Source organism: Sinocyclocheilus grahami, unplaced genomic scaffold (assembly GCF_001515645.1).
Source record: "Sinocyclocheilus grahami isolate Dianchi unplaced genomic scaffold, SAMN03320097.WGS_v1.1 scaffold805.1, whole genome shotgun sequence".
In the NCBI taxonomy this organism is placed as follows: Eukaryota; Metazoa; Chordata; class Actinopteri; order Cypriniformes; family Cyprinidae; genus Sinocyclocheilus; species Sinocyclocheilus grahami.
The window spans coordinates 88,814-99,328 of record NW_015505984.1 but is presented as its reverse complement, the minus strand read 5'-3'; the positions used below and the strand labels follow the sequence as shown (position 1 = coordinate 99,328).

The 10,515-nt window shown below is 35.3% G+C and overlaps 1 protein-coding gene across 1 annotated transcript in view; it reads left to right on the top strand.

Moving 5' to 3' along the window:
• LOC107562087 (receptor-type tyrosine-protein phosphatase S-like) overlaps window positions 1-7,781 on the top strand; it is a 74,852-nt gene extending 67,071 nt beyond the window's left edge. The window contains exons 29-30 of the mRNA XM_016246652.1: window positions 5,832-6,021; window positions 6,137-7,781. Coding sequence (XP_016102138.1) covers window positions 5,832-6,021; window positions 6,137-6,205 — 259 coding nt within the window. The 3' untranslated portion in view covers window positions 6,206-7,781. The remainder of the gene's footprint in view (window positions 1-5,831; window positions 6,022-6,136) is intronic.
• Window positions 7,782-10,515: the final 2,734 nt, after the last annotated feature.

Sequence of the window (10,515 nt, the reverse complement as noted above, 5' to 3'; positions counted from 1 at the left end):
TTAAAAGGGAATTATAAAACAAATTAATTAATAATAGTAGTAGTAGTAATAAAATAATAATAATAATAATAATCTCAATGATTCTAAAATAACACTGATACCAGAGAAATAAATATTAATAATTAACAAAATTATTATATATATATATATATATAGAGAGAGAGAGAGAGAGAGAGAGAGAATAATTTTAATTAGTCATATTCGTGATTTTGATTTTATGAAAATTTCCGTTGATAGAATAGCTAGGGTATTGAGCTGCTTCAGTCCAGTAAGTGTTCATCTGGAGACAGGGCTGGACTGGGACAAAAAAATGTGATATTTCAGTTTTTCTTTTTTAATAAATCTGCAAAAATGTCAACAATTCTGTGTTTTTCTGTCAATATGGGGTGCTGTGTGTACATTAATGAGGAAAAAAAATTTACTTAAATGATTTTAGCAAATGGCTGCAATATAACAAAGAGTGAAAAATTTAAGGGGGTCTGAATCCTTTCCGTACCCACTGTATATATATACTGTCATTAAAATTTTCATTTTAAAAATACAGAAACAAAATTATTATATATATATATATATATAGAGAGAGAGAGAGAGAGAGAGAGAGAATAATTTTAATAATGTTTATAATATATTTATAATATTTATTAATATACTTATATATGATATTTATTTAAATACAAAAAAAAAATTCAAATTCGCTTTAACTTTTTTAATTTACTGAAATATAAGAAACTATATATAAATAATATAACTAAAATTAAAATAAAAAGGAAATGATACAAAAAAACTATTAATAATAATAAGAATGAAATATTAATAATAATAATAAAAATAAATTTACAAACATTATAAACACTCTGCACATGTACTTTAGTTCCCGTCGCTCCGCAACAAATCCTTTACATTTAAAGTTAGATTTAGTCTTAAGTCGCTGGGGGATATTTGTAGCAATAGCCAACAATACATTGTATGGGTCAAAATTATACATTTCTCTTTTATGCCAAAAATCATTAGGATATTAAGTAAAGATCATGTTCCATGAAGATATTTTGTAAATGTCCTACCGTAAATATATCAAAACTTAATGTTTGATTAGTAATATGCATTGCTAAGAACTTCATTTGAACAACTTTAAAGGCGATTTTCTCAATATTTAGATTTTTTTGCACCCTCAGATTCCAGATTTTCAAATAGTTGTATCTCAGCCAAATATTGTTCTATCCTAACAAACCATACATCACTGGAAAGCTTATTTATTGACCCTTATGACTGGTTTTGTGCTCCAGGGTCACAAATATAAGTATAAAACAAACATAAAGTTTAGTGGCATTCATTATTAAAATATATATATATATTTATTATACACGCCAAACTAAAATGATTTTATTTAAGGCAATACTGAAATTATCTGCATGTTGGAAATGCGTTACACAGATAAACTCGGACTCACGTACCTCTATCATGCAACACTAAATCAAATGTGTGCATGCTTGACGATAACTGCAGTCGATTTTTTTTAAATAAGTCTTTTTTAAATTCTAAAACGGATATTTGCGATGCTGGCTGGTCATTAGCGCTCATGTTGAAATAAAGGCAGACTAGCGCGCAGCCCTCATGACACGAGGCAGGCCAGCGTGAGTACAGTAATGATGCATGTGACTCCTTTACCAGTATGAGCAGAGACATCTGACCACAGCCACCGCTGAACAAGACGCCATCCTCCAGACGCACAGAAAGAACCGTTTAACGCTGCTGAGAGTCCAGCGCTCCTCTGCATATTAAACACATTATACAGCGGCGGCGGGATTGACTTCAGTATAGACTGACGTGAGCAGAGAGAAACGGCTTTTGACCTCCTCCTAAAAGTGACCCTGGAGCACAAAACCAGTCATAAGGGTCAGTTTTTCGAAACTGAGATTTATTCATCATCATCTGAAAGCAGAATAAATACGCTTTCCATTGATGTATGGTATGTTAGGAAAATCTGGAATCTGAGGGTGCAAAAAAATCTAAATATTGAGAAAATCATCTTTAAAGTTGTCCAAATGAAGTTCTTAGCAATGCATATTACTAATCAAAAATTAAGTTTTGATATATTTACGGTAGGGAATTTACAAAATATCTTCATGGAACATGATCTTTACTTAATATCCTAATGATTTTTGGCATAAAAGAGAAATGTATAATTGTGACCCATACAATGTATTGTTGGCTATTGCTACAAATATCCCCCAGCGACTCAACACTGCTTTTGTGCTGCAGGCTCACAGATGAGGAAATGCAGTGTTTGGATGTATATCTGCTGTTGCACACACGTGTGTTTGTGTGAGTATGGAGCGACAGGAGGCTGGAGTTGCTTTCCTTTTATCTCTCCTCTATCTTTCTCTCCATCTCTCAGTCTTCAGCTTCTGCTTCATGTGGCGCCGCGTCTCTGCCAAAGAGGCATTTTTATGCTGTTTTTGGATCTTGACAGCATTGCATCATCTTGTTTTCCAGTAAAAATATCTAAACAGTTTAAAATGGAGAAGCAAAAATGACACACTAAGTGTTTTTTCCCAGACAAATGTATCAAAATGAAGTGAGTTTTTTCTTAAGACAAGAGCACATTTCAGCCGGTGGGGTCAGAAAAAGAATCTCAGTTTATGAATATTTAGACATTTGTACTGGAAACCAGAAAAATTCATTTGACAAACAAAACTGAGTTTGAGGAATAAGTATAAATGTTTTATGCTCTATAGTATCTATATCTATAGTAACATTATTGTATTGGATTATTAGTATATAAAACTGTATCTTATATTAGTTTTTAATATGCATTTTAATTGTTTTCATTATATGTATATATATATATATATATATAATGAAAATAATATGTTAAATAATATAATACGAACATACAGTTTTATATATGTATATATGATGATACTATGTATCATTATTTTATTATATTATTACTATATTACTATATTATTTACTGTGCTAATAATCTGCTGTAATACAATAAATATTAATGAATATATATAAATATATACAGAGAGTTTTTCAGCTAATTACTATTATTGTATTATTACACTTAACCCTTCAGAAAACAACACTTATAATTCTCAAGTAAATGTCATTTGATTTATGAATCTTCAGATATTTATACTGGAAAATGACAAAAATACTGAAGATACTGACTTTTTTTTTTTTTTTGCAATATACAAAAAAATGTATTACACTCAATTAAAATCCTTAAATGCAAATTTGCTTACCAAGTGAATTTATCTTGTTTTAAAACTTTTAAATTATAATAAATAATTGATTTTTGCAGGAAAGATTCTTTACATTTGGTCCTTTTGTCTTTGACGAGGGTTGAGGATTTTTCAGCGCTTGTTGAACTCCTTCTCTCGTATTCCTCTCCTCTCCATCCATCTATCTCTCCCAGATTTCATATCTAATAGAGCCACATGGTTTTGTCATTAATTGCATGATTACGTAGACTGAATGGAAGTGTAAATCCTCTCATTCAGCGCATCTTCACGCCTGTCAGATTTGAAAGTCTTGTCTATTTAACCAGCGCTTGGGTTGAAGTCTGAGAGCTGTGCGACGCCAGCGACCGGCTGCCAACCGAACCACTTCTTTCTGTCTTCTCTTTTCTTCAGCCTCCTTTCTGTAGGGCTTTGGCAGCACGTACGGACAGAAACGTCAAAAGTGTATTGTTTTGCTGACAGTGACGTCGTGAGACTCCGAAACGGTTTTTCATTAGATTGCCCAACTCTTCTGCCGAGGTTGCATCATTGTAACGATGCATTGTGATTGGTTGCGTATCTAAACCAATCGGAGACCCAAGCCGTTTGTCACTTTCAATCTTGCCAAGTGGAGGCAAAGGGAAAAATAAGCCCATTGTCATTTCAATTATTGTTGGCTTGGTGAAATCGCTCGGCGCCAAAGCAGCTTATGAAGGCAGCCTTGAAAAATCTGACTTAAGACTCCTCCTATTTCAAGCGCTGTCACAGCGAGATGAGCTTAGCGCGCGCGTGTGTTTGTTCAAACTAATCGAGTGTGATTTATTCTACTGCTGTTTAAATAGATAGCTATAGGGTGAATTCAGAATAGTATACTAGCCAGGGTTTTTGAAGTAGTGTAGTATGCATTATGTATAATGTGCATAGTATGCAAGAGCACACTGTGTGGAATACTTTATCCCACAATGCAATGCACTTGACCTTCCACTTACAGTGTGACAAATGAATAGATGCGATGGCATGATTTTTTAAAAAATCTTCCCAATTTATTTGTTAGACCACTACACCTTTTTTAATACCAAAATCTGATTGGTTGGTTGATTAATTGATTGATTGATTGATTGATTGGTTGGTTGATTAGTGGATTGGTTGGTTGGTTGGTTGGTTGGTTGATTGATTGATTGATTGGTTGGTTGGTTGGTTGGTTGATTGATTGGTTGGTTGGTTGATTAGTGGATTGGTTGGTTGGTTGGTTGGTTGGTTGGTTGATTGATTGATTGGTTGGTTGGTTGGTTGGTTGATTGATTGGTTGGTTGATTGATTCGTTGATTGATTGATTGATTGATTGATTGATTGGTTGGTTGGTTGGTTGGTTGGTTGATTTGTTGCTTGGTTGGTTGGTTGGTTGATTGATTGATTGGTTGGTTGATTGATTCGTTGATTGATTGATTGGTTGATTTGTTGCTTGGTTGGTTGGTTGATTGGTTGGTTGGTTGGTTGGTTGGTTGATTGGTTGGTTGGTTGGTTGATTGATTGGTTGGTTGGTTGGTTGGTTGGTTGGTTGATTGATTGGTTGATTGATTGGTTGGTTGGTTGATTAGTTGATTGATTCATTAGTATTGTTGTAAATTTAAGCATTTTATAGTATTTTCATTTTCAAGTCTACATTTATTTTTATGTTTAATTATTTATTTATTGTTCTTTTATTATTTGTATTTATTTATATATTATTATTTATTATAAATGGATTAAAGTGGGTGTCACAATTCAGTGGATAAACGCATGAAGGAGATACAGTTTCAATGAAAACAGTTTTTAATAAATCCACACAAGAGCAAGCACGAGGCAGACAGGCAGGACTCATATGGACGTAGTAGACTGGACAATAACCTGAGAACTGAACACAACTAATAAAGAGTAGCTAATGATGCTAATTGATGACACACACCTGAACCAAAATGACACAATCAAGGGGAGACAGAAACTAGGTCAAAGAACACGAGGGAAGAAATTAAAACAAACACAAAAGTCCATAAGGTGTTACAGTGGTGGAAATGGTTTATTTAGGAGAGGCATTTTAATTATTATTATAATTTTTTTTTTTTTAAATCTACTTTTATTTAACCATTTATAATTTTTTTATTGTTATTAATTTTATTATTTATTTATTTTAAAAAATGGAATAATGCAAAAAAAAAATCTGAGATGTTAACTTGATGCACTGTGGTGAGGTCATGTGACAAAAATACTACATACTAATTTACATAACTAGTTTCAAATACTAATTTCAAATTGAGGAATGCAGTATAGCAGTACGATGGTATTCCATTTTATACAGATATTTGTACTTAAAATAAGAGAAAACTATTTGCTAGTAGAATGAGAAAAAATTTACTCATCTTAATATATTGAGCAATTTTGCTTCATGGATGTTTAGATGTTTCTACTGAAAAAATTATTCATTTATTTATTTTTGCAGGAAAGATGTAACAACATTACTGCATAGTGTTTCACATACTAATTTCTTGTAGGTTACTACCATGCAGAAAAAAGTTAGCAACAAACTATGCTAACAAACTAATATTTTTTTTACTGTACCATCATCAGTTCTCAGTTTCAGAGAGTGTTTTTTAACACAAGCTTGTGCTTTCCTCAATGCAGTGCTGGTGTTGGGCGGACCGGAGTCTTCATCACGCTAAGCATTGTGCTGGAGAGGATGCGCTACGAGGGTGTGGTGGACATCTTCCAGACAGTCAAAATGCTGAGAACGCAACGTCCAGCAATGGTGCAAACAGAGGTGAGAGTCCAGAGCTTCTGTTTTACAGCAGATTTTTTTGTTTAATTGCTGGACGTTTGGCCAATTGAAGTAATAGTGAATGCTTATGCTGACACCTTTGTGCTTCGCTTTACAGGACGAGTATCAGTTTTGCTATCAGGCATCTCTGGAGTACCTTGGAAGTTTTGATCACTATGCAACGTAAAAAGCAATTTTTGTTTTCCCCGCACCACAAACCCCCTCCCCCCAGCAGCCTCCTGAGCCATAAAAACTTGCTTGAAAACATGAAACGATGACAACTATACACAATTCATACAATTTTTTCGAATAATCGTCTTTTGGAACCAATCAAAACACCTCATGTGTAACCCCAATTGGACAAGCAACACTGGAGAAGTGCAAATGGATCCCAAACTCTTCTACATCCCAAGCTCGTGATGCAGGAACCAAACATTTTGGCTCAGGCTGTAGGGCAGGAATGACGATCTAGTTTTGGGACCACTAACCTTACCTCAAGTGTTCTGACATGGAGGACAAACATAGTTTTTTTTCAAACTAACTCTGTGAACATATTACAAAAAGACATGAGTTGACAAAAGACAAAGTTGGTGAGATACAACATGTCCACATATTAAAATATAGATGATGAGCACCTAATTGGTTGGGTAATTCGTTGGCATTTAAAATCCTTCTTTGTTTACTAAAATGGAAATGTTTTCATTGAAAGGACATCTATCAGTCTAGCAGTGGACTTCATTGATGTCTTCAATGGAGCAGTTGGTGCAACGGTACAAACAAGACTTCTTTTGCTGCTCACGTCTTGGGTCCAAGCCTCTCCTTGACATGTTGCCATTCGGACAAAATTGGGAGCCACTTAAGAAGCAATTTGAGGCAAACCGTTGATCCACTTGAGAACGTAACCCTACTCTTGAAACCACTGGAGTCGCCAAACAAGAACTCGACATCTTGAGGCACTGAGGCATTCAAGGAATTGGTTGAAACCTAATTGCGTCAGTTTCTTGAGGTGGGGACAGTTTTTTGGTGCTTTCGAGGACATGCTAGCGAACATTTCTGCCAATGTAGCTCCATCTCCACCTCTCGAGAGCCAATTGGAGCGTGAAATGTTGCATCAACTAGAAATTAGGACCAGAGGAACCACCAAAGAAAGTCTTGAGTTTCTTTGGTGCAATGTAGCTCCATTTCTATCCTTTAGATCCAATGGGGCCGTGAAATGTTGCATCAACTGGAGATTAGGACCAGAGGAACCACCAACAAGGTTTTGAGATTCTTTGGTGCAATGTAGCTCCATTTCCATCCTCAAGAGCCAATGGGAGCATGAAATGTTGCATCAACTGGAGATAAGGACCAGAGGAACCACCAACGAAGTCTTGAGTTTCTTTGGCGCAACATAGCTCCATTTCCATCCTCAAGAGCCAATGGGTGCATGAAATGTTGCATCAACTGGAGATAAGGACCAGAGGAACCACCAACGATGTCTTGAGTTTCTTTGGCGCAACGTAGCTCCATTTCCATCCTCAAGAGCCAATGAGAGCGTGACCTGTTGCATCAATTGGAGATTAGGATGAGAGGAACCACCACGAAAGTCTCGAGTTTCTTTGGCGACTACATCCGATACATTGACTGGTCTCTACGTTGACTTAAACCATGTATTTGGCGCACCGGATAGGGGTGGCTACATCTTGCTTTCGGTACTTTGACGTCCCCAGTGACCAACGTTCATTGCCATCGTTTCAAACTACTTTTTGTCTTACAATGTGTGAATCGATTAGACTACAAACAACGAAGAACCAATATACAAAAGTGAACGTATTAAAACCACGGCCAACAAAAAAAGAAGAAAAAAGCCAAACGCAAGCGTGAAAATAGTTTTTCTTTGTACGAAGGCCAAGTGCTATCGCTTTCAAACTGTTACTTCTGATGGACACAATAATTGGTTTGAAACCACTGTGTATGTAGATATGTTGACTTTGTATTAAAGAAATGTTGTCTGAAAATGATGGTGTGCCTTGTATTTGGTCTGAAAATATTCATGGACGTAGTTAATATTAAGTCTAGCATTAGATTTCCATGGGATCATTCAAATTTCATGAGCTCAGTTTGACAAGACAGATGGCGAAATGAAATTGCTTATCCGCCGCATATACGGGGAACAATCAGCTGTCATCGCACATGGCATCTCAACAGAACAATCAATTATTTCACAATCTGGCCTGATACCTGAATGGTAAACACATCCATACGCTCATAATCTAACATCTCATCTCATCCTGATGCATTTAGCCACCCGCCGCTTGCAATTTTATCATGGCGACCCGGGATGTAAATGACATGTAGATTGACTACGAATTTGTGCATAAACCACTGGAGAAAGCAGTTGTTTGGTTGTTTTTATGCCCAATTATATGCATAAATAATGGCGTTTGAGAAGTCAGTTGAGTAAGTGATCTAAAACAAGTTAGTACAATGTTCTAGGAAGCTTTATGCTAATATCACCTCACAGTCAGTGGATCTGGTGCAAATCTTCAGCAAATGCCACTGGGCTCGCATGGAGGCTTGAACTGTTCACCTGATGCTATTTACGGTCCATGACAGCTTCCCGCTGAAGACGAGAGAACGAAAGGTTGGTTTATGTTCAACATGAAATCTTGGTTAAAAGCCTCAAGAATCCTAATGTTTCTAGGCAATGCAAAAGAAAATGTGAAGGAGATCTGGGGCCAATTGCTTTTCTCCTCAGTCATCTAACTCATTAGCACTGTTCCCCGGGAGCCCATCAAAGTGCCGTTTGCATTAGAGTAGCCAAAAGCCATGGAAATTTCAAATAAATGAGAGAGAAGTAAATTGGACCGTCCACTGCCCGTGGCAGAGCTGAGCTACAAATGGCACATCAGTTGAATCAAGCCATGGAAAATAAATCCTGGAGAAAGAGCCAGACATCATCTTTGAGAGATGAACAAGATAGACGTCTTTTGCTCAGAATAATTGCTTGGAAATTGTTCAATGGACTTGTATTCAGATCTAATCAAGGCTGTTTTCTTTCAAATGCATTTGATGCAACAATGGTTTGATTTGTTTTCTTGAGTACTGATTCTTGAGCCATGCGACAGTACAGTTTTGCCTGGTGTTAGTTGTTAGTGAAAACGGCAACATTTATGCTTTAATATGAGTCAGAATGATTTGGAACGTTTCTAACACGCATTCAATTTTCCCTTTGTTTTACAGAAATGTGGACGTTCTGAAACCACCATTATTTTTATTTTAAAAATGGCTTTTCACAGCTTGTTTCAGTTATTAATGAAAACATTTCAGAAATGTGATGCTATCAAAACCAGTCTTCATCTTGAACATTTTGATAAGTGACAAACGATAAATAAGGCACACATTTTCCATCTAAATTACACAAAAAGAGGAAACCAAAGGTGCCTAGCAGTACACAATTCACATGAATTAAGTTGGCTGCTATTAGCAATTGTTTAATTTAATAATAATAATAATAATTGAATAATTGTTCATTTATGATACACCTTGTTAGTAGCTTGTACTTGAGATTGTTGATCAAGAAAAATATCTAGAAAAATTTAGTAATTTTCCAGGACATTATCCATAAACCGAAAACACAAAATACAATGCGTAATTTAAAATGTGGGTAAAAATACATGTGAATAATAATTATGGAAAATTCCTTCAGATTAATAGATTTTGCCCTATTTTTACAGACTTTTCTTAGAGTGTAGCATACGAACTACTAATACACTGCTTAAATCTATAATTGTTCAGAATGAGTAGTTTTACTAGTTTACTAGCTAATAAAAATAAACTTAAATTGTAATTGTTAAAAAATGTGAAAGTGTTAAATAATTCAATGTTGTATTCAAAATTAGTTATTTATATTTTAATATTATATTATGCATTTATATTATTTTATAAACATCTAAATTAACATATTTAAAAAAAAAAAATGTCCTGAGATTTGATGCAGTGACACAATTTTGCATCGTGATTACACAATGACGTCACCGTGCAATGACATCGCGTCATTTAGCAACTTTAAGCAACAAATCAATCTTCCTTTAGCAACTTCCCCTGAAAATTAGTTGGCAACACTGACCATGTAGGCCTACTCTCGATTCATTCACTCAACATTTGTGAGAAAATGTAGGTTGCACCCAGACACCATATGAATCAATGAGCGGCAGTTGTTCACATGATAAATTGTTCGACATATGTGCTATTTGTTTGTTTGTTTGCTTGCTTGCTTTGTTTGTTTGTATGCAGATGTTAGCAAAGAAGGGAGTTAATTATTATACGCCTGGAAGCCAAAACGAACAGATCAGTCCCAGAGTCCCATTACAGATGTTTCGCTGCGTTTCTGGAGCGCATATATCTACAAACATATGATCAAATGTTACTGAATTCAGCTTTAAGTACCTCAGTAACTGAAGTTGAGCTTTGTGCTATGCTAATCCAATACTTATGTGACCTTAAACCGAGACCTTT